Source organism: Filicampus tigris, chromosome 18, assembly GCF_054856515.1.
Source record: "Filicampus tigris isolate MCC_2025a chromosome 18, RoL_Ftig_1.0, whole genome shotgun sequence".
NCBI lineage: Eukaryota > Metazoa > Chordata > Actinopteri > Syngnathiformes > Syngnathidae > Filicampus > Filicampus tigris.
In genome coordinates, this window is record NC_141234.1 from 9,516,236 (window position 1) to 9,540,350 (window position 24,115).

Below are 24,115 nucleotides of genomic sequence, written 5' to 3' on the forward strand. Positions count from 1 at the left end.
CGCAATCGTGCCAGTTTTAGCATGACTTAATACTTAATGTTTTATAATTTTCAGTCATGATACTGGAAAAGTTTCAAAGGTTTGGTAGACCAGTAAATATGTAATACTCCTGGTTGCCGCAACAAAAAAAAAAAAAATTTGAATGTACGGACTTGTTCCTTTCAAAGATTATTGAAATGAAAATGTATTTGTGTGATTACTGACAAGCTGTAGTTCAAGTCACCCAACCTCATATTAAACATGACTAGCTCTGGGGTTTTATTTTAAAGCAGTAGTCATTTTCTACATAAGGAAACTTTGCTTAAGATCTAAAGAGACCATAAATCAAAACACAATCATGAGGCTTTTTTTTTTTATTTGAAATAAAATGTTAAAGAGCTTTCAAAAAAGGTGAAACATGTATTCCAATCAAGCACAGCAGTACGTATTTAGCATCTCTGAGGACAAAAAAGGCAAAAACGCATACCACCAACTTAACTTATAAAACTTGAGTATCACAGTCTGCAATTTAAACAAATAGCCTCCATTTTTTGGGTCTACGGTAAAGGAGAAAAATGTTAAAGCAAATGAAATGGAGATGTGCATAAGACATCAAGAGCAAGCATTTGGGTTGTACAGCTACTTATCAAAAATGGGAAGTACCCGTGTGGAGGTTACAAAATGTAAAAGGGGCGAGGGGGGACACACTAGGAGGTGGCGACAAACAGTCCAAAAAAAAAAAAAACTAACTATGAGCGGGAACGAGAGCGGGACTGGGAACGGGATTTGGAGCGGGATTTGGAGCGAGAGACCGAACGGGAAGCGGAGCGGGAGCGCTCTTTGACAGGGGTAGGGGAGCGGGACTTGGATTTAGACTTGGACTTGGATTTAGACCTGGCTCTGGATTTTGAGTCGGCGGGGGAGCAGGAGCGGGAACCCCGCTCCTGTTCGCCCGCTTCATCCTCACTCTTGGGAGGGTCACGGCCCTTTGATGCAGATTTCCTGGAGACGGAACGGGAGCGAGACCTGGATCGGGATCGGGACCGGGACCTGGACTCGTCCTTCTTGCCCTTCTTTCCCTCCTTCTTGTTCTTCTTGCTTTTGGGGCTGCGGCTCCTGCTCAGGTCTTTGTCCTTCTGGTCTCCGTTGCTGCGCTCGTCTTCCTTCTTGCCCTTTCCTTTACTCTTCTTGCTGTTCGAGTGACTACGAGAGCGGGACGCAGGCCTGCGGGCAAATGGGCACATGATTAAATGCTGAATTAGGAATATAAAATGTCTGCGTATTGATTTCAATGCTATTCCACCTTCAACCAATGCGGTATCTAGTACACTTGCGAAGGGCACCAAATAACTGATCTTCTGTACCACTTTAGGCTAGCTTCCGTTATGTTTAGCAACAACAATGGTGTGAAGGAACAGTGCAATCCTGGTTGATGTCTCACCTGGAGCGGGAGCGGCTCCGGCTGCTGCTTTCGCTGCGGCTTCGGCTCTTGCGGGACCTGCGACTCCTGGAGCGGGACCTGAATTAGCCACAGGTGTTAGTACAATACAAACACACAAAAAAAACAATGATAGGAGCCCCAGACAATATTTAAGGCTATAATTCATTGCGAACAGGAACCACTTCTCGTGTTGTGCCAAGTACCTGGAGCGGCTTCGGCTACGGGAATACGAGCGGCGGCGTTTGGCTCCGGGCCGGTCTTCGATGAGACGAATCTTTCTGCCGTTGACCTCGGTGCCATCCAGCTTCTCCAAAGCCCGCTTCATGTCAGCGTACAGCCTGAACTCGATCACACCTTCATTCTTTCGCCCCTTGTGCGTGTCGGCATAAGTCACCTCTCCTGCTTGCCTCATGTAATCCTTACGAAGAGAAAGGTACGTTTTAGATGGCGGCAACAATAAATGTGTACATTACTTTAAAAAAAAAAAAACCCATACCTTTAAGTCCTGCCAGCTGCATCGGCTGGACAGATTCTCAACAATGAGCCGATAGTCGGTCCTAATAGGTGGACCATAACGGTCTCTGCCCCAGCGTCCTCCGTAACCACCTTTCAAGGTAACAAGGATAGAGCAACAAAATGAGGACCAGGCAGCAACAGAGATGTGCTTATTATTCTGAACTCCACACTACTCTATAAATAATTAAAGCCACACTGAAAGTAAAATAAATAAATAAAACACTGGTAAATTTTAAGTTCATAAATGACTGAATAAACAACAAAAAAGAAATCTATGTACAATTATCAAAATTGACAAGTTAAGCTACTTCTGTCTAGACTTTAAATAAAGCAATTCATTAACTATAAGAAAGAATAGGATGCATTCTATATCATTTAAAATTACATACAACTGAAGAAGGAAATAGTTTCGGTGAACAAAAGGTTCTAAGCTAGCCTAAAAAAACAACTGACTGTTAAGAGTAAATGTTCTTTTTTTTAGTCTGAACCCACATCTGTTCCTAACCCCCATGGCATCCTCACCACCCGGCCTGGGCTGGGCCTAATGGCAATAGCGGTCTTCATTCACAATGGCTCCCTTTTTTGGTCTGCCCTGGGGCCCAGAATGGTCAAACCACACTCTTGGAAAGGGGGGACACCATGGCCAGCAATAGGGCGGGCAGTCAGCAAAGGACTCTTTCAATTGAAACATTGAGGTTCTTTGTTAAATCTTTACCTTTAAAATTGACAATCAACTTTATTAAAATGTTAAAAAATAGAAAAACAGCATTCACAACATATTGAACAATATTAATTCAATATAGTAATAATAATAATAATTATCAAATGCAAATATATATATATTTTTTGCAACTACTTTTTGTAAATTGCTACATGGTTTCATTTTACTACTTGTTGGTGGCTCGGGTGCACTCAAATTTAACAGGAAATCTCTCGTCTGTGATTTGTCCAAAGGGGTTTAAATTTCATGCAATTTGTTAATTTGCAAGACAACAGCAAAAACTGTTCAGAAATTTCTGATTGCAAAAACTGTGGCACGCCTGTTTGTAAGAGGGTCATTGAAAACCAAACAAAAACAGAACAAGTTGGGGAGGATGTCAATTTGCATTTATAAGCATCTGCTGAAACTAAAACGTTTTCTTTCCAATCCAGATACTGTCAACCACTATGTCCCTACATTTATTAAGCCAAAGCACAACATTTACCTTAAAAATATCACGAATCATCAACAAACAAAAGTGTCAGATTACTGCAATATAAATTTAAATTATCTCGTCTTTATTTACTCAGTGTGAAATCTGGAGCTGCGTAGAACACAATTGAATACAGTTGTCTATGCAACACGGGTTCATCTGGTTGTGTACATGCTAGATGCATGTCCTCTGTTTTAAGTGGTTTTCCACCATCTTACATTCCAAACCTGTGGATTTTCGATAAAGTGTTGTCATGCAGTAATTATGCAGAAGGGGATGAGTGAGTGATTAAAAAAACTCGAATCGTTATTAACAAAAGGTTAAACATATTCCAGGTGAGTACGTTACAAACCGGACTGAAACAAAGTGAACCGGGTGGGGGAAATTGTTAAAATGGTTGCACAACCAATATAATGTAAAGTGAATGCACACAAGCCACCAAAAACAACAGTTTAGCACCAAAGTAAATCACGAGTGAATTAAAATGTGTACTTATATTGAAGAAAAAGACAACGTTTCGTTGATGAACTTACTCCTTCCGCCCCCTCCTCCACCGCCGCCGCCGCCACTGTAGCCTCCATCACGACGTGGTCCTTTGGTGTGCTCCACAATCACACGCTCCCCGCACAGTTCCTTCCCGTTAAGGTCGTAAACTGCATCGTCGGCGTCGCGCGGGTCATCAAATTCAACGAAGCCATACCTGCAAAGGAGTTTGTTTCATTACGACGATCCAACACAATATTGTACATTTATTCTGATTAATAATAGATCCTGAAAGACTAGTAGATTGCAAATAACAGACTGGAAAGGTATCAATTCGAATTATTACACGGTTAAATTGCACATTCGCGCACGCTCACGTCGTGACATTGCCACGTCTGGCGTTAGCTAGCTCCCGTAGCAAATTAACCAATTTTAAACTAGCAGAGGAAGTGGAGTACGTTAAAAATATGCAAAATAAAGCGCACTCGACAATGACGCGATGGCTGATTTAATATCTTATACCAGACCATCGGTAGGGCCTGCACCGACAAACGGGCCTTTACCAGCAAGCTAATCGACATTAGCTTGCTAGCAGTGTAGTCGGGAAAAGGGCCGAAACGTTACCCGTTTTTTAGATCGACTTCCAGTATCTTCCCGTAGCTCTTAAAGAACCTCTCGACATCCTTTTCCCTGGCCCGATAGCTCAGCCTTCCGATGTACACTCTTGACATTTTGTCGAATTGTGAAGCTCACAATTCGACACTGAGACGAGTCGAAAGGAAAACAAGAATGCGGGAAAAGAAATGCAGCTTTATCTGCACAATGGGCCGCGACGACGGGGGGGGGCGGGATTTATTTTATTCTTCGGCGCTGACCACTGGTTGTGAAAAAGACTTTGGGTTTTACTATCGCCGCCTATCGAATAGGAACGGAACTGTTTAAGTCTGTACTTGAATGTTTTTGTTTTTGACTTAGGTACGTGAGTTGAACCATACTTCTACTTTTAGTGCTCTTTTCTTGTTTTGTTTTGTGTTGAATTAAAATCCCTATACTTCATCAATGAGTACTTGAGTACAGACCTGCAAGTATGTGGCGGACCACTGCAAAGCATTTGCATTTAATACTTTAGAACTGTTTACAAACATTTACTTGGTTCTAACTTTTATTTAACTATTATTAATGTTCATTTTTTAGAAATAAAACTTATTTTTTGCTGTTACTTAGAGCCTAAATTTGAAAACCTCAAACAAAACGTTTTTTTTAACCAAAAGTCAAGAATGACTTCAAATTGTTAAAAGTAACAACACCCTTTCGATGCCGGATGTTGCGAGTTATTGCGTGACGTAATGCCAGCGGGTGGGTGGGGCTAACATTAACACCCAGGGGATTGTTTCTGCAAATAATCTGTTGGCTAGTTGTTTAGAACTTTAGCGTAACATACTTTTAAATAAAAATGCTGCCTGTGGAATGGTGGTGGAATGAGCCCATTCTAAATGTACACATGTAAGACTCAATGAAATGTGCTCCATGGGTTGAAAGCAAAGTGAGGTCTCATTTGGAGACAAATAACGGTACGCGTCGCCAGCCGAATATTAGCTAAGGAGCGTAGCTAGCCGGCTAATTTGGGCAAAGTTGTTATGGAACGCGGGGCTTTTTCAAAATATTCCTGGATTGATTTCGTCTTCTCAGTCATCGGTGTGTGTACTTTCTTGGTGGACTGGGGCTCCGATTTGTGGGTCGCCGTCGAGTTTTACTGTCATGGTGACTTTTTGTGGTTCGGGGCACTGGTCGCCCTCATGATCCTGTCGTCCTCCGTCGTCCAAATGTTTAGCTGGTTCTGGTTGAAGTATGATCGGCAACTGCCCGGCTTCCGAAATGATATCGGAGCCGAAGCGGTGCTCTTTGTGGACAGAGTCAAGCTTACCTGCCTGTTGCATGTGCTGCAGCTGGGTTTCCTATGCAGGTAAACACGTGTGTGCAAGTATTGTTGTTTTAAAAAAAGTCATTGCTTGCTTCAATATTGCACAACTCAGGTGGTAAATGTATACACACACACAGTACTTAAATAGTTTATTATTGTTATTTTTTTGCGGGGTAGGAGCTTTCTTTTTTTCCCCCGAAAATGTTAGTAAATAGCTAAGGCTATATATTCAATAAAAACTTGGGACAAAGAAAAACAAAAGAATTTACTGAACACAAAATACTTTCCGCGTTTTATTAACTTACATAGTGTTTGTACCGAAAAGAAGAAAAAAATCATTATAAATGTTGCATGTTTTTGCTCAAGAGTTAGCTTCACTTTTATTCTGTTAAAAGGTGTTCCCATAGCTTTGCTAACGCTGTTAACCAAGTGACAAACCAATGCTACATTAGCTAATGTTAACTGAAAAAAAATACACCTTACGTTTATATGTTTTGTTTGTTTTTATGTTTTTGAAAGCCAGGAGCATTTTAGGCTTTAGGCATATTTTTTATCTCATTGCTTCGTTAAACATTGTCAAAGTACAGTACTGTCACTCATTTTAAGCAGTCACACTTTTGCCCTGCGACAGGTTACATGCAGCATCACATTGTTGTAATACCAACATGCTTTGACACTCCACAATAACATTTTTACAGTCGGACATTTTTGGGGTGCTTTCTGACATGTAAACAAAAACTGTCTAGACCATCACCATGGCCCCGGCATGCAAGCGTATGATTACATTTGACAAGTGCCATGACCATAAACGTCAAGTTCAGGTGTGGCGGCGACAAATAATATACCGGTGCAGCATCCTGTCACATTCCATAGCTATTTTCTGCTGCGCGATTCACTGTGCGTCATTCAACAAGTCTTCTGTCACGCATTCGCCTCATGTACTGTAGGCACATCTCGGCCATCAGACAAGGCTTCCGGGTATGGTGGCGTAGAGAGGAAGGCTCCGAGTACGCCGTCTACCTGACCCATGACCTCAGCATGCTGCGGCTCATCGAGACTTTCTGCGAGAGCGCGCCGCAGCTCACGCTCATGATCTATGTGGTGCTGCGCACCAACAAAGCCAGGACCGTCCAGTGTGAGTTCCCCTCTTTCAAATTAGCAGAAGTATTGGTACAACAGGTCATTCCACTTCCAAGGCAATGGAAATACACTACTTTTGTCCAAATGAAACATTTCAACGCACTTCATAGTTCTGTGGAACCAAGATTCCGCAAGATAGATTGCTGTGAAGCACTACTTTTGTCTAAGTAAAGGATAATTAAATTCAATTGCTTTGGGTGGTATCGGGCCGATACCAGCCTTATTTCAAGGTATTGTGTATTCATGAAGGATGCCGATAACTGCCACTGATACTTGAAGCCAAAGAAAAAAAAAATCTGACCAAGTCTTTCTTGCCAGTAGTTGGCCATTTGATACATTGGTGAGTCATCATGTGTGTTTATTTGTCAGTGTATTAATTAAAATTTGATGTATCATCAATACTAGAATACTCGAATGAATATTCACACATGGATCCGTCTTTAAAAAAAGCGGTATCGATCATCCCCAGATTAATTTATTGCTTGTGTTAGTTAAAAAATACTGAGGAAGAAAAAATTGATCACACAAAATCACAAATGATGATGAATATGTGTTTGCAGTCGTCAGCATTGTGGCATCAACCACGTCCATAGCCTGGATGGTGGTGGACTACCACCGCTGCCTGCGCTCCTTCCTACCAGACAAGGCCAAGCAGGGCTGGGGCTCCTCCTTGGTCTACTTCTTGTGGAACCTGCTGCTCATCTCCCCTCGCGTCGCTGCCCTCGCCCTCTTCGCCTCTGTCCTGCCCGCCTACATTGCCGCCCACTTCCTGATGGTTTGGTCAAGCTTTGTCATATGGGCTTGGCGACAGAGGACCGACTTTATGGACAGCGTCGGTGGGGAATGGCTCTACCGGGCCACCGTGGGGCTCATTTGGTACTTCAGCTGGTTTAACGTCGCCGAGGGTCGGACTCGAAGCAGAAGTATCATCTATCATACCTTCATCACTACCGACGGAGGAATCCTGCTGGCCACTTGGTGGTGCTACCGAGACCCCGTGACCTCGCAACCATACGCAATGGCGCTGCTCATCACTCTACCTCTAACCTACCTGCTGGGACTGCTCTTTAAATGCATCTACTACTGTTGCTTCCACCCCAAACTGTGGAGGCCCCCGCTTCGGGAACCAGGAGTGCCCGACGACTTGCCTGACGCAGAAGTGGCCTTCAGAGAATTTCCCATCCAGGACGGTGCCCTATCCTCCCAGCTGCTCAACAAAAGGATGGCACACAATGCGGCGCTCTTTTACTCCACTCAGTAGAAACGCTGGAGAGAAAGAAACATTAGGTACACCTGTACAATCCAGCGATGTCCAACACCAGTATCCAAAATCCTGCATTTACAAAGATAATAGTGATGCAATGTGGTTCTACCCACTGCAAAGTACAAATGGAACATTATTGTGAATGAATACCTCGCATACAGTGTCATTCAAAACTGAGCCATGTTGTCTTTGTGAAAGGCTGATGGATGCAGTTTTGTCAGTAGTGCTGGTGCACGTCACGAAATATCCGACCAGTCTTATCTTAGTGATTATAGCCATATGAAATTAGCAATATGGCGCATTTTAAATGAATTCCAGTGGCCCAACGATACTCATACACGTTGCAGTCAAATTGACTGTTTACCAAGTCAAACCATATCCGTTAAATGAAGCGACTTACCGGAGGGACATTTTCTAAGATTATTTTTCTAACACGCTCATGATTGATAATAACCTCTCACAACGGTGCAGAATTGCTGCTACTACGTATAATACATAGAGAGTGAATTTATATCACTAATGTTTTCCAGCCACAAGAGTTTCACCTGTATTTTGTCATCTTCAACCACATTGTTTCACTTGGAAGGAAGTGAGAGGTGGGGCAGCTTCCTTCTGAGTAACGTTTACTGGAAGTGGTCTTTGTGAGCCGTTGTTGAGTTTATATACATTTTAAAAATGAAACAAAAATCACTATAAACCGTCACTGGTTTATTGGATTCCAAATTGTAGTGGTAACCAACCCTCATTGAGCCACAGCGGCTGTTTTATTTTTCACATGGCAGATTACCTAACAAATATGTCACAAAAATATGAATACTGAAATAATGATGATGATAATGTATCAGTTTATTTACAAACTGGCTCGGTGTGAAATCCCGGTGTGTTTATTGGAACATAAATTGATTACTTGCATGGAGGTTGACATAGAAAATATTGCAGGATGCCATGACTCATTCTCTTGTACTGTAAGAATGACAGGTGGATACAGTACACTGGTTTATTGTACCTTCTTCTATGTAGTGGTTTTGTTATTTTGACCATCACAATACATCAATGACACAGATTGATGATAAAAAAGTAATTAATAAATAATTCGGATAATTTTCGAGTGTGCCTCAGTACCCTGGTTGTGACTCTGCCATAATTTTCATGAATCCTCAAATTAAAATTTCTATAATTGTGACGTTTAAATATTGTTAAGCTATTTTTCACAAGTCATATTTTCTCTGAATATTTTTAAATAAACGTTTCAAGATTTCAGCCAGCCTCTGATTCCTTTTTTGTTTACCTGTACACACCAGCTTTGCCATTTGCGGTGTGTGTGTGGGTACCCGCTCTGCAGACGGATGACGAATAACGGACGTTCCATTTTTTTTTTTGTTTTGTAAAATGCCCACCTCTGGTATGTGTTTCTAGACTGTTTTCTTTTTGACCATATGCCTTTAAGAGTAGTCCCTGAGGGCAGGGTTTTTATGAAGGAGGAGTGCCTAACTCTTTCTGTTTAACTCAAAGTTTGACAGAGCGCCGTGGGAAGAGCTCAACCAGCATGTAGCAGTCCAAGTGGAACCATGAGTGTGTTCAAGTTCTCCAAGTTGGATTGTTTCCTCACTTACGTGGGCCTGGCATTTCTCTTGTTGGACATTGGGCTGGACATATACACCGCGGTGTCTCTCTACCAGGAAGAGGAATATGTCTATCTCGGCATACTGATATTCGTCCTCTTGGGCTCGTCGCTGCTTGCTCAAGCCTACAGCTGGCTGTGGTATACTTACGATGACTTGGTGCGGATGACAAAGGTTGAAAGCTGTCTCAGTCCGAGGCAGCTGAAGGCCGTGCACTTTTTACAGCTGGGAGTCTTCTTTCGGTTCGTAGGTAGAACGTCTTCTTCAAACACGTGTATTTGTATTTAGACAAATTGTTTAACTTTGACATGTGACCTCGATTTGCACTCATGGAAATGTTCCTGCTTACAAGAATGTAAAACTTGACATTAATTTACAGGAATTGCGTCCATCAAGTCAACACTTTCTGGAAAGGGGTTTGGGCATGTTGCAGTTATGTAATACACTAGATTTTTTTCTTGTTGGCCTCTTATTGTCCAGCAGCAGAGTGACCTCATAGTTTGCATTCTGCCTCATAGTTCTGCAGTTCGGGTTTTGAATCTCGACTCAGGCCTTGCTTATGGAATTTGAATGTTTTCCCTGCCCTCCCGCATTGCAAAAACATATGTTTATGTGAGGTTTCTGGCAGCCACGGCAATCACGTTTCAGGCCACGGCCATGACATGGGCAAACGTGACAGGTCGTGATTGCAGTGGATGCCGAGTCAGATTGTTAAACTGTCAAATAGTTTACCACTGCAGTCGGACTGAAACTTCTGTAAAATGTGAAGAAAAATAGCAATTTTGAAAATGAAAAGAAAGTGCACTGATGAATCCATTATTTGACAATCATTGATTATCAAATTAATCCATAATTTATTTGGAGAATCGATTAATGCCCATTGAAATGAAGCAAAAAGTCTTACTAAAGTAAAATATTATATATTAAATTATTATACGTTATACTTTATTATTATTATTATTATTATTATAATTCTTATTTGATGATTATTAAAATGTATTTTACTTGTGAAAAAAACCCCACATTTTTTTTCTTGGGTGCAGGGGTGGAATAGCATTTCCTTTCAAATTAGGAAAGATGTTTTGAGTTGCGAACGTAGTCTCGGAATTAATAAAAGTTATACAGTGTAGGCACTACTCCTAGTATATTTTTGGAATCTCACCTTTGACATAATGGCAGGGCTAAACAATTTCGAAAAATAACGCGGTTGCGATTAACCCCCCACCCCCGCCACAGTATTGCCATTATGACTTAATGTTATGTTAATGCTATCTTTTTACGGTCCTTTTCCTACATATTTTTTTAACAAGCAATAAATGAACCTGTATTACAATTACCAATCGGATTTAATTATGATACATAAATACATTAGGCTTATGTTAAAATAAAGACAAATCAACTATGAACTATGAAAGATAGTTTTTAAAAAAATTATTTACTTAAATTAGAGTTGTTAACAAACACTTTAACTTGCAGTCCTTTCGGCGTTCCCTTGCACAAGTTTCCAAAATCTTACATGAGATTTGAGTCTCCACACTGTTCTTTCTCAGGCATGCCGGTGTTGTGGAGATCACGTCGTGCAGTTGCATTACAAAGACCCAAAACCCAGTCGACTCTGCGGTGTTCCTGACTCACGACCTCAGCATGCTGAGGTTCTTTGAGGCTTTATCAGAGAGTGCGCCACAACTGGTCCTCATGCTCACCATCATGCTGCAGCGGCGCCAAATGGATCCTCTGACAGGTACTACATATGAATGGAACGGTATCATCACTTTAGAACAAGGGCGAGCTTGTGCTATTCAAGCTTTGGCCGGACTAAATGAAGCTCCTAATCTCATTTCAACATAGTTCCTGCTTTCCGGATGTTGTACGTACTGCTGTAAAATGTGATTGGATAGTAAACAGCCAATGAGAATTAGTCCTCCTGTCTGACTCCTGATTGGTAAAAAATGGTCGCACAATTATCACACCAGTATTGCAAGCGTGAATCAGGAAATTGTACGCATGGCGGAGAGAAGACGCAAGCGTAAAAACCATTGTGAATGCGCGTGGACACTTTTGTACACTCGAAACACATTTTTGCATGCGGGATTTGACATTACGCTTACGTAATTGTGGCATGAATTTAACACCATACTTTGTCGCCGTCTTCTGGCAACGTAGGGCCTTTCAGAAATTCGTAAATAGTCAACCCCAAATATGTAGCACGTAGCGACGTAGCCTGTCTAATGTCGTCCTCAGTCTTGAAGGCCTTGGGCTCGGCTTCGGCTATCGCCTTCAGCGTGACCACGTACCACCGCTCCCTCCGCTCCTTCCTGCCCGACAAACAAGAGCAAGGCATCTGGTCGTCGCTCATCTACTTCCTCTGGAACCTTCTTCTCATCTCCTCCCGGCTGGTCGCCGTCGCCCTCTTCGCCTCCGTCCTGCCCTGCTTCGTCTTCACCCACTTCATTTGCTCCTGGATGCTCCTCTTCTTCTGCGCCTGGCGCTCCAAGACCGTGTTCATGGACAGCCCATGTGGGGAGTGGCTCTACCAGGCCACTGTGGGTCTCATTTGGTATTTTAACTGGTTCAACGTGGTGGAAGAGAGGACTAGATACAAGACGACGTTGTATCACAGCTTCATCCTGCTTGATATTTCCCTTGTGTCTGGCTTGTGGTGCTGGAGGATGCACACACAACCCCCTTCTTTTAAAATCCCCCTCTTGTATTCCTGCATCATTGCCATCATTGTAGTTGCAGTTTACATCTTTGGCCTGATATTCAAACTAATCTATTACAAGCGCTTTCATCCGAACCTCACCAAAAAGGAGTTGAGAGGAGACTCCACAAGTGTTTCAGAGATGGCAGTCATGTTCTCAGCCAGTAGTGTGACGGTGCAGGACAGTGTTCCCCAAATTAGCGATCGAAGTTACTCGGTTGAAGATGTAACGGACGGCGCCGTGTCACAATCTCATACCAGACTTTCCAATAAAAGAATGAGGAAGCTGGCGGAGAATTTCTACTCATGACACAAGCATTTGACATACACATGGATGACCTACACACGTACTGTATGTCACGAGGGAGCAGTTCTCCAATCTCAACGAGGAGCACTTGACGTTTACGATCTGTTATTACCTATTTTGTTACTTGTTCATTGGTTGAACAAGCTGTTACGTGTCATTGTTATTCTCCTACATAATCAAAAGATTGTGCAGAGTCCACACCTTTTTAAGGCACTGTAGGATAAGCAGACAGTATGAAACAGAAGTGAAACTACAGCAGCTGAATGTATTCGTCACGTGCACATTAATGACGTCCAATAAATCTGCCTTCGCAAAGTTAGTGCTAAATTTTGATTGGCACTGCCAAGAGACATTTATTTAACAATATAGTCATTGTGGCTGTAGTTAACGGTGTGAACTAAGGCTGGACGATTAATCGAAATTTAATCATTATCTCAACTTTGTCCTGTCTCGATTTTCAAATCGTTATAAACGAAAAAAACCAAAACGATTAATTTGCAAATCGACAAAGGGCATTTACAAATTCCCGACGTTGTGAAAGTACACTGAATGCACCTGATTGTTGCTTGCGTGGTAAGTGTGTTGTTTATGTCATTCTGCCGTCCCTAAGCGTTCTTTAAGATGTTTAATGACACCCCAGTTTGAGTTTACAGCAAACCTAAACAAACAACAAGAATTACTCACGTTCTATATTCAAATTCAAAACATGCTTCGTTTAATCACCTGCTCTAATGAAGTCAACGGAGGATTCTATTCAAATGCTAACGGCATTAGCATCGACTACGGGATTGATAGTCCGTCAAATAACGAATATTCACACACTAACGGTGTGGAAACACATTTCACAGGTAAGATAATACTATTCAAAGGTACAATTTCTTCCCAATATGTTAAAAGCGAGTTTTAATTAATAGATTAATCGCAACTTTCTTCTGTTGTCATTTTAAGTGAGTACTCCATCTATGCAAGGCACCACACTGCCCCCCAGAGGCCAAAAACGCGCAGGAACGGACGGTAATTGTTTTTTCAATTGCTATTACAGTATTTTACAGTACAGTGTATACTTATTTTACTTTCTTACTAATTTATTGTATTTTTAAAGTTGAGTTTTCCAAGATTCAATGAGTTTTCTTTTCTTCAAAACTCAAGCATGCAGAGATCCAATTACTTACTGTACATTTTTTGTTGTTGTACCGACTCACGTCTTCATGAAATACAATTCCCAACGTCCCAGGTTAGCACAGTAAGTCCCAAGACTTGTGAAAGTAACGTAAGATAAATATGATAAGGAGATAATGGTAATGCTTCAATGGGTGCAAAGTTACAAGGCATCAAAGGTGTGGATGTTGCAGAATGAAAATGCAAGAGGCTTGAATTTCACATATTTACAAGGTCATTTTGTCCTTGACAAAAATAATAGTGTTCAACAGGCTGAATCAATGAGGCAATGATGATAGTTTTGAGTAGTTTTAGTAGTTGGATAAACACTATGTTTTGAAATCAATGAATAATCGTATAAACAATGACAACAATGAAAGACTGCAGTCAGTTTCCCATTCACTCATTGTGCCAAACCCTAAGAGGACTTAACTCTCTAAGAGAATTATTACAATAAGATAGTGTTGCCATATGAACAATATATCAATATAATAACCACCATGTGTATGCGTATAACATGCACTAATATAGTAAAACAACTATTGAAATACTGAAAGTATGTTTAATGCAATTGCATTATTTATGAATGTAATTAAATGACTTGTATTTATTTTTGTATTGTGAACAAATACCAGGATGCTGGTGCCACTCTGTGAAATTATGCAAAGACACTGGTCAGCGTATTTACAATATACTGACTTTATCAGAGAAACAGGAAATCCTGACAGAGATGTGTTAAGGTCCTAAACAGCTACGGATGGTCTACAAGACCCCCATGAGTCTTGACCATGAGATGATAGAAAAAAAAAAAAAAAGCAAACTTTAGGATTAAAGGGAAAAAAGCTTTGAATAACATTGTACTTTTAACATTGCATCCCCATTGTTTACTTTAAAACAGACATGGCATGCAGTCATCACAGAACAGAATTGTTTCATGTAACAGAAATGGTAGCGCCACTCTGTCAAGTGTACATAAAGTGAACAAAAACTATCCCAATGCTTTGTTCAACTTGCTTTTTTTTTTTTTTTTTACCACTTTTAGTAATCTGAGCCACTAATACCATGTAGTACTTATTGATTGTCTTCAAGCCAGTATGATGTCACAGCAACTAATAATGCAAATGAGTCTATTCAACAACCTTACAAAGCACACAGGATTTGTGATTTTTTTTTTCCCCTCGAGTACATTTAAAACAAAAGGGCTTGCCAATGCCGCACGAAGTTGCTGACATCTAAACCGAGAAAAAAAAATGCAATTTCAAAGAATTTCCAAAAATGTTCTGAATTCCTGACAAACAAAAAACAGCATTTAAAAAAATGAGAAATATAACACTTAGGATAACAATACATTGTTACGAGGACTAAACAAAAACTTTTCCCTTTGAGATTATGCATACAGATGGTTAAAGGCACAATATAAATATGCAAAGAAAAAAAACACACACAAACAAATGCACACAACTACACATTCTTAACGGTCCAAAAGCTGCGAGTGAGTAAAGACGAAACCTTCAGGCTCAAAATTGTTCAGTCATCATGTCGTGTGGACACAAAGTTGACCTAGCCCCCTTAGATTTGAAACTATAGTTAATGAGCAACGGAAAGATGTATTGCACATCTTATTTGTACCGTTTGCATGACAATGTCAAGCTTATCGTTCTACATTTGACCACAAGTCCAAATCTATTCACTTCACGACGTAAACAACTCACACCCAAAATTGCTCGACTTACGGATTCGATTCATTTAGTTTTTGGTTAACATTTGGTTTGACATTCGATTGCAGGAATGAAGCACTTCGGAGGATAAATGTGACTAGACGGTTATTCAGGAGCTGATTTGCCAAACCGCACTATTTCTCTGCTACATTTTGACATGAGGATGGACGTTTCCGAAAAGAGGTGGGAGGCGGGGGGACTCGGTGTGTGTGAGTGGAGTCAGGCTGATGGCATAGTTAAAAAAAAAAAAAAAATACACACAAATTGTGACTTCGATAATTATTTACAAGAGTCACGTTCTTATCTACTTATTTAAACAAAAAAAGGCCAACAAATCCTTGAATACCATGTTCCATATGTGAACACTATTGAAGGACACTTGGGCTTGTGCTATGAGAAAGCCAAAGGGCCAAAAGTTGAGTATTTGATGATGGATGTCACTGTGGGAAAATTCCCCCCCCCCCAAAAGTATAAAGTAAACACATTTCAGCTCATCTGAAAACTCCAGATGAATCATTTCCACAGGGTCAAAACCTTTTGTAACACTACATTGAATTGATTCTCACTTCTTACTAGATCACACTGCAGACTTGTGAGGTTACGCCAGTGGTGGGACACAGACAGTTCCTTCTTATAGCTCCTCATCTCAAACGATGCAGTGGCGACACGAGATGCAAACTAATAAGGAAACGGATGATCAATAACAGTGAACACCTGCATATTCGATCGTCGACTTTCCCGAACTATGTTGAAGTAGTTGAAGGGTTTTGTTTGATCCCCTGCCCCCCAAAATAGTACTTTGCCGCCATCTTGGGGTCAAATAACTGAGTTGAGGAGTTTTATTTGGATAAATAGTGCTTTGCCGCCATTGTGCTAATTAAATGCTATTGTAATCCTTTCTGGTGGGGGTCAGCTACTCCCGTTTTTTTTTCCTTATTAGCTGCAGGGCTTGTTTCCTATCGCCCACGAATAGCGCGGGCTCACTGTCCTTGATGGATGTCGTCAAAATGAGTGCAAACAAAACGAGTGCAAATGAGCCCAGAAATGGATTAAACATTTGGAATGCAAACTAAAATGTATGCACATAAAGCAAAGGCCCTTTGGTAATTTGAAATCAGGAGGGAGACTTATATATTTTTCAACCTAAAAGAATTAAAAAGGATCAAACAATGACATCGTCCCTTCTCCGTCCGAATGAGTACAATTTTTTTTTTTTGCTGTGGCGAGATTAGCTGCCAAAGAATAGGGAGTGCTGTGCACGAGGACATCGAAAGCAGCCGACCGGATTGCTCCGTCTGTTCCTCACAGTCGGCTCCACCTCAGTTCCTTTTGACCGTCTGTCAGTCAGCCCGCAGCTGTCTGTGAAATACGCATGTGAGCAGCGTTGGAGGCGCGGAGGATTCTTGATCGGTGTCCGTCCAGAAACAATAACTGGCTGCTCGATTTTAATCCCGTTTTAAATGTGCCGCCGCCGCCACTGCCGCCTCTTTTGTTTACAAGAAGTCCAGTTCCAGCGCTTGGTGCAGGGACACCAGGTCGCCGTGAGCCGAGATCCGCCAGAAAGGCATGTTGTGCTACGTGGGGCGACAAAAACAATTTGGAGTAATTAGCTTCATGCGTCAATACTAATAATAACTTTCAACTTGCGCGTTAGGACAAAGTTTGACGTTCAATGTTGCGCGTACCTGTTTCGCTGCAAACTCTTCATCGCGCCCGTCGCCTATGACAACGTAAGTCACTTTCTTCCCGAAGCGAGAGACGATCCTCTCGAAGCAACTTTCTTTGCCTGCAAGCAAAAGACATTAGTCACTTCTCAAAAATGTTTGCGGAATATTATCACATGATAGACGTGCATGACGCTCATGTTCCTAATAGTCTGGTTAAAACAAAGATTACATTTCCGTACGATCTATGAGTAATGCGTCCTTTTTTTTTTTTTTTTAACAGGCCTGAATTTTGCTGTACCTATTTTTGTGGCGCTGTAGATGTTCTCTATGGGGAAGACATCTCCCAGGCCGTAGAGCAGCACTTTAGCCAGCGCTGGTACCAGCTGAGTAGTGGTGACCAAGACATTGACACACTTCCCCCTGACGGTGAAACAAAGACAATAACAACTTCATTATAGACCGTAACTGAACAGCAAACATGAAAGATTTTTTGGGGGGAGGGATAACCTTAAAGACAAAGTCAACCGAAACATAGTTTTTTCAAGAATATGTTTCTATGCAAGCCCACCAGTTGAAACAAGGCATTTCGATAATATTGTGTTTGTGAAATAAGAATCCACTCGTTTTTAGCCATCTCGGGGGGCGGCCATTTTGTCACTTCTATCACAACTATTCAGGGCTCAGTTAACGACCAATCACAGCTGACCTGTTTTCTGAAGCTGAGCCGCTGAGTAGTTGTGATGTCATTTTCAGTCGACAGAAATGACAAAATGGCCGCCCCCTGAGATGGCTAAAAATGGGTGGATTTTGCTGCTTAACTCAAATTCCACAAACTCAATATTAATCACAATGCCATGTCAACTAGTGGGCTTGCTGGGAACATATTCTTGGAAAAAATATGTTTGGGTTGACTTCTTCTTTAAGTGTTATTAACAGCAGACCTGGACTGGATGAGCAGTAGAGACTTGAGCGCTGTGCTGAGCCAGGAGTCGGTCACGTTCTCGATATCGGACTGAAGCCGTAAAAGCAGCTCCCTCTTCACCGGACTCAACAGGCCTGCCAGGAGAGCAGCAACATTTAAAACCACATTTCACGTTTAAAATTTTTTTTTTTTTTTTAAATAACCATCACTGCGTAAATGTAACAGTTTCCAAACATCTGTTACGAAGTTCTGTTAGTTTGCAGTTGTCAGGTACGAGAGTCATAAGTAAACAAACAGTCAAAAACAAACCCTTCTGTATTTATCTTGGCTGAAAGATGTTTGATGTACAAAGTCTGACTTAATGGGCTGATTGCAAATGTATTAGAACACTTGGAACTAGTTAAACACGCTCACTGGTCACATTAGGGTACATGCGTGCCATCTAAAGACCACTATGAAGGAAATTTAAGACTTACATTACTCAAATGGTTTCCCGAGCGGGGAAAAAAAATAAATGCGTAAACTCACCTCCCACATTTCCCTTGTAGTTGTTGTAAATCTCTTTTAGGCGACGATAGCGAAAGGCCAGTTTGCGCATCCACTCCACACCTCCCTGGACGCCTGTCGTGGCTCCCGCTGCCCCTCCGCCGCTGGGGCCATTAAATCCATCCGCCAAGAAATTGTAATTACTAAGAAACACGGCACAAGTATTTCTTATTAGACAAAATCCATCCAAATAATCACAAATCATTTTTATAAAATGCTATTTTGGCACGGTTCAATGTCCCCCCGCCCCCCGCAAAAAAAAGCACCTTAGGTCCTGCCCGTTGTCGTCGGAGGCTACATCCTCAACATGGACTTGGTCACATTCCTTCAAGCAGAAAGTAGACCTCCTTGTCATAAATTGTATGATAGAATCCATATCCATACATTTTGTTTACGTTCGTATGGACTCGGTTGTCAAAGCATTCCACCGTACCTCCAAGTCGTTGAAGAACAGGTGGTTGTCGGCCAACTCAAAGATAAACTCCTCCATCTGCAAGCCCAAGTTCAGCATGGTTGCCGGGTCCTAATGCCGTACAAAAAAAGCAGCTCTAAATACATAAGTCATCTTAGCTACTTTTATTAATCGTTTGCGTCAACATACCTTGCCAAACTTTTGCGCAAAGGAGCCCGTGAGTAGTGAATGGAATATAATAATGGTCTCATCCAGATCCCACAGAAAAATGCGCTTATATATATAAAAAAAAAAAAAAAAAAGGCAATATTTATTGACCTCTATGGATTCTAAAACATTATTGTCACATTGATGCAATGCATTAGCGGCATGATTACCTCCAGGTCGTTTTCAGTAGGTGGGGAGCTGTCACACTTTTTGGCCTTTCCTTTAGCTTTTCCCATCGAGTTCCGGCGTCCAACCTCATCTTGGTCTTTGGCTCCAGCAGGATGAGACACGCTGGTGGGCAGGGCCGCCCCTGCTGGGAGATTCTCTGGTGGGGACGCATCTTAGAGAGGGGCAAAAAAAATAAATAAATAAAAAGTCTTAACTTTCTATATTCAAGTGTGATTTGCAGTGCTAGTGCAACAGTTTCCTCAAATGAGAGGATTCAATGTGAGGCCGACAAAGTCACCTCTGGGAGGTAGTCCAGCTGAGGCGGCCTCTTCTGATTTTACGGCCGAGTACACGGCGGCTCCGTGGTCGTCGCTGTTGGGCAGGCCCGCCGGCACGTAACTGGCAGGCAGGCTGTAATACTGCGAAAACTGGCTCTGTCCCAGAGAGTTGTAGCCACTAAATTCCTGAGAAAGATTATGTCACTCCATCAAAAAAAACAGACAACTTGCTTTGGAAAAACTAAAAAAAAAAAGAATCAACCACTTACTTGGAGCGCCACCGTGGTGGATGCTGTGGTAGCAGCTGTAGCTGATGGGATGTTGGAGTACACACTGGATGTTGTGAAACTTGAGCCTGGAGAGGAACGCGCGACAGACTTCAATCGAGGCGACGGGGAAGAAAAAGCCACATGGCGATCTCACCAGAGGAGAATGCTGAAAATTCACACTCTCCTACAGAAAATTTGCAGAGTGTGACAGCATTGTCCCGAGCAAGTGATGCTGCGGCTTGCCTTGGCTGGGGTATGAGTAGTGCAGCTGGCTTGGCTGGCTTGAGGTATATGTGGTGCTGAAGCTGAGAAACCCAGGCTGGCCACCAGAGGGCGCCTCTGGCAGACCTGTCTCTGTTTTTATGCCTGGCCACATAGCACCTAAAGATGACAGACAGCAATAAAAGCAGAAAAAAAAAAGGGAAAGAGGCGGCAAGGGGGTTATTGGAGACAGCGAGGAGTTGAAAAATCCTCCCGCCAAAGCTGTGGGCTTTGTGTTTTGGTGCAGAAAACCCGAAAGCAAATCGATTCCACAGTGCAGAAGCAGAGTGAGGCTACTAAAGCGAAGTGACAAAGGTGCGATGCTGTGTTTTTAGTGAGCAGACCGTGTTAGGAAAGGAGGGGGGGGGGAAGAAAAAAAAAAAGACTAACCAAAGGGCGGGAGGCCATACGTTTGGCCTGACTGTGGAAAAGCTGAATACACAGCAGACTGAGCCAGCGGGGGGAAGGCCACCGGGCTCGGGTATGATGTCACCACAGCGCTAAAAACCAAAGACAATCAGTACTCAAGTGCATACATGACAAGAAATGGTCATTTCTTTAAATGCTGCGTACTCACTTGCTTCCTTCATAGACCTGCTGGGTGTATGCCGACCCGGCTGTTGTGTCTGTTAAGACAGCAACGATCAAATTGAAAATCGACATCGCAATGTAGCAGAATAATCACGGCAGGAAAATAATCCCGTTCATACCAGAGTGCGCATACGAGTTCGCCTGGGGTGCTGCTCCGATCTCGCCTTCAGACTCCCGATCCCCTGCAATCAGAAGCAAGGATTCCATACTCCGCAATTGAACTTGTGCGCATTCACAGCTTTCTCCATATTTTGGACTCACGTGTGCCAAGTTGCGAGATGGACAGGGCAGTGTAAGAGCTTCCCTGTTCCGATGGCGCTAGCACAGCATTCGGGCTTCCATCCTCTCCCAAATTACTACAAGCGCATCGAGATGCTTGGTTTTAGCCCACAGGGTTTTTCGCCAAATGAGCCACGTTTAATGCCCCCCCCCCCATACCTTTGCTCTTTCTCCAGTCCACCGTCTACATCCAGCTTGGCTTTCTTCGCCTGCGCCCACAAACCAAACATTCACTCTTCCATTTTAAGGAGGATACAGCCGAAGCTCCGCAACCTATTCCGGCGTTAAAAGCTCACAGGATGCTTTCAGCAAGGAGACGATAAACGCAGATTGAAAGAACGCTTTCTTGAGAAATGATGGCAAACGGTGAGAGAGTAGAGGGCCGCCCAATTTCAAATCATTAGTCATTCATGCGGGCACACTTACCGGCAGCTCCTGCGAGTCATCCATCTCTGCGGCAGAGCGACCCGACAAGACAGCGCGCCGTCACAGCCTACTCTCTGGACTTGGGGATTCTGTGCGGACCCTGCGTCAACAGTCACAAGGGGAAGAGGAGACAATTGAAAGGTGGACCGACGTGACGCCTTATGTAGTTTTCCCCCCAATGCAAAACTCTCCCCTCCCCTTGACACGTAAACACACATGGATGCACCACCCCCAACGGGGAGCCCAGGAAGTGGGGCGTCGGGGTCACATATCCTGCACGAGACCTACAGGTGAGGCAGGTGTGACTGACGTCGCTTTACTGCCCGCCACTCTCGTGCTTAGCGCCGGATTAGGGAAGCGTGCCGACTTACATGTGACCTAACTGCCGTAAAACAAAAACACTCTCGCTCAGGTGGACGCTGCCGGTTCAGATGATACCCCGGGGGGGCGCGGGGGGGAAGGGGATAAGATCTAACCTTGTTCCATCGCTCGGCTCGCTTAACTGGCCTTTCCCGTCAAAGTAGGCGACGTGGAACGTGTATCTGACATAATGTGGACAGAGGAGCTGAAAATAGGTCAGACGGCTAATTCAACACCACGCCAAGGCGTGAGGCAGAGAACGCGGCACGTTCTGGAGCAAAAGTGTGCCACCTCCAGGGGTTGGGTCCAATGGGAAGCATGTGTCAGCTTATACAAGATATATATAAGTGAACACATAACACCCGGTGGAAAAGAAGGCCACCGAAATTCATCGACACACACAAAGGAATCGCATCTTATGCTGACCTGTACTCAAATAGCCGATTCAAACACTATAGCAACATCTTTATTGTCAATAAACCACCAGTTGTTGGACTAGACTTTTTTTTTAAATGACCATTGTCAAAAAATTAATGAATAGAAGTCACCGTGAATCATCATTTCCACTCAATGAAGAAGAAAATATCGATTGGCACAAGATAGGCGGCTATCTCCTTCTCAGTAGATTGTTTTGTATTCAACAATAAGAGGTATTTTTCATACAATTTACTGCAACTATGACTTGACTACATGTTCCGACTTACCTAGACATTTGGGCAACAGCGCTGCTGTAAGAACAGAACTCTTATTGTAAACATGAGGACCCCCTCTTATGACTGTATGAGATGTGTGATGATAACAGAACATGGCTTCTTATAAGGGAGATTGTTTCTGAGCACAAACATATCAGTTATCTGTATGATAAAGGAAAGATATTGAGGGGAAAAATAGTGATGTCATAGTAGAGCCAACAGATCATAGCACATACTAACCACCTAATCGGATACTGCTGCCCCTGGGAATTTTTTAGTATTCGTTAATCGTGTTGTGTTACAACAACAAAAAAGTCTTGTTACTTGCAAATTACTATGTAACACAGCATAAGCTTAGTTTTAAATGCTCCACATTATATTACAGGTTTTAGTCATAAGAAAACAAAAAACGTTTTATCTGATGACATATTTATGCAGTGTTAGTGTTGTTCCACACCATTTTTTTTTTAACCTTTTGCATAGGCACAATTTGAAAGTAGCCCCTATGAGGATAAGTAACACCTTTATCGCGTTCTGACCCATTTTAGTAGTAATGTTTTGGTGTTGTATGCGGATCCCATTTGCACCACCCCATCTCTCCAATATCGCTTTGCCATTTTGACCTTCTAAAGGAGCAGTTCGTCCCCATTCCATCTGGAAGTCCACGACCACCGTTAGGTTAGCAGGAACCAGCAAATAACCCGGCCGAGGGGAGAGTAGTCTATGAAGGTGAAACGGCACCAGACTAATTCCTGAAAACCGCTAGCGCGGTTGGCGTCGATTTGGAGCGAAGTAACAACAACAACACAGGATCGTGATCGGTTTGTTTACCATTTCGCTAACGTTATGAACAGCTAGCACGGCTAGTATTTATAGCGCGATCGCTGTGGACGATGTTTGCTATTTAGTTACGCGCTTAGTAAAGTTTCACAAATTGCAAAATCGGATGCCTTTTTCTTTACACGTTGCGTCATTTATTCGTATTAGTTCATGAGCAATACGCTAGTCGGACTGGCAGTGAGGTCGTGAGTTTGGCACGAGCTTAAAAGTTTTCGGCTCCAGACATTAGTCGGGTTCGGCCGCCATAGGAGCGGGCACTGAAATGGCAGCGTGCAAAGCATCTCACTCCTGCTGCCGCAGCAAAAATTTCCAAGCTAACTGGAAAAAGAGCAACGCATTCCAGTGGCGCAATCAGTAAACCAGTCTTACCATTGAAGGTGGGAAGTCACAACGTAAACATTTACGCATCTCCAATTGAAGCCAAAGTGTTAAGCTTTGTCTGTTGATAGGGAGCACTATTTTGCAGGAAGTTGGCGTTGCTGCGCAAACTGCGCATGCGCACATTTTCGAGTCACATTTCCAGCGTCCCCCGGTGCCTTGTCGACAGGTGTGGAAATGTTTGTTCACTCGATCATTGTTTCCAACCTTTACAGAGCCAAAGCACCAATTTTACATTAGAAAAATCTCACAAACTGTAAACAGGTTAATTGCTATCCAGATGAATTGTTCTGTTTGTCACGATACGTTGCTGGCATAGAATGATGAACCAAGATGTCTTTATTATCGTTATAACAGGTTTATTGACATTTAAATT

General features: G+C 42.6%; 4 protein-coding genes across 8 annotated transcripts; 2 read left to right on the plus strand and 2 right to left on the minus strand.

Moving 5' to 3' along the window:
- Positions 1-338: 338 nt before the first annotated feature.
- On the minus strand, positions 339-4,465 carry srsf4 (serine and arginine rich splicing factor 4). The gene is made up of 6 exons (XM_086015526.1): positions 4,237-4,465; positions 3,663-3,829; positions 1,917-2,026; positions 1,624-1,838; positions 1,421-1,498; positions 339-1,203 (listed from the first exon to the last, which is right to left on the minus strand). The coding sequence occupies exons 1-6, from the start codon at positions 4,341-4,343 to the stop codon at positions 729-731; spliced, it is 1,152 nt and encodes a 383-aa protein (XP_085871652.1). The 5' UTR covers positions 4,344-4,465; the 3' UTR covers positions 339-728.
- Positions 4,466-4,660: 195 nt separating this feature from the next.
- Positions 4,661-9,197, plus strand: xkr8.3 (XK related 8, tandem duplicate 3). The gene is made up of 3 exons (XM_086015525.1): positions 4,661-5,575; positions 6,481-6,668; positions 7,234-9,197. The coding sequence occupies exons 1-3, from the start codon at positions 5,250-5,252 to the stop codon at positions 7,932-7,934; spliced, it is 1,215 nt and encodes a 404-aa protein (XP_085871651.1). The 5' UTR covers positions 4,661-5,249; the 3' UTR covers positions 7,935-9,197.
- A 191-nt stretch (positions 9,198-9,388) lies between these two features.
- Positions 9,389-14,281, plus strand: LOC147132401 (XK-related protein 8-like). Of its 2 annotated transcripts, XR_015082248.1 has the most exons (4): positions 9,389-9,801; positions 11,110-11,300; positions 11,801-13,415; positions 13,516-14,281. XR_015082248.1 is itself a non-coding variant. In XM_086015524.1 (3 exons), the coding sequence occupies exons 1-3, from the start codon at positions 9,506-9,508 to the stop codon at positions 12,568-12,570; spliced, it is 1,257 nt and encodes a 418-aa protein (XP_085871650.1). In that variant the 5' UTR covers positions 9,389-9,505; the 3' UTR covers positions 12,571-14,281. The 2 variants fall into 2 exon arrangements, 1 of the variants encoding a protein (XP_085871650.1); XM_086015524.1 differs by having other exon boundaries at positions 11,801-14,281.
- Positions 14,282-14,400: 119 nt separating this feature from the next.
- On the minus strand, positions 14,401-23,896 carry eya3 (EYA transcriptional coactivator and phosphatase 3). 4 transcript variants are annotated; one of them, XM_086015519.1, is made up of 19 exons: positions 23,731-23,895; positions 21,470-21,569; positions 21,203-21,252; positions 21,026-21,120; positions 20,884-20,946; positions 20,751-20,799; positions 20,564-20,673; positions 20,156-20,293; positions 19,913-19,998; positions 19,664-19,829; positions 19,368-19,537; positions 19,180-19,263; positions 19,012-19,101; positions 18,845-18,903; positions 18,561-18,721; positions 18,052-18,166; positions 17,409-17,530; positions 17,129-17,229; positions 14,401-17,017 (listed from the first exon to the last, which is right to left on the minus strand). In XM_086015519.1, the coding sequence occupies exons 2-19, from the start codon at positions 21,491-21,493 to the stop codon at positions 16,937-16,939; spliced, it is 1,764 nt and encodes a 587-aa protein (XP_085871645.1). In that variant the 5' UTR covers positions 21,494-21,569; positions 23,731-23,895; the 3' UTR covers positions 14,401-16,936. The 4 variants fall into 4 exon arrangements, with proteins under 4 accessions (XP_085871645.1, XP_085871648.1, XP_085871646.1 ...); XM_086015522.1 differs by lacking the exon at positions 20,156-20,293 and having other exon boundaries at positions 23,731-23,896; XM_086015520.1 differs by lacking the exon at positions 23,731-23,895 and having other exon boundaries at positions 21,203-21,345.
- Positions 23,897-24,115: the final 219 nt, after the last annotated feature.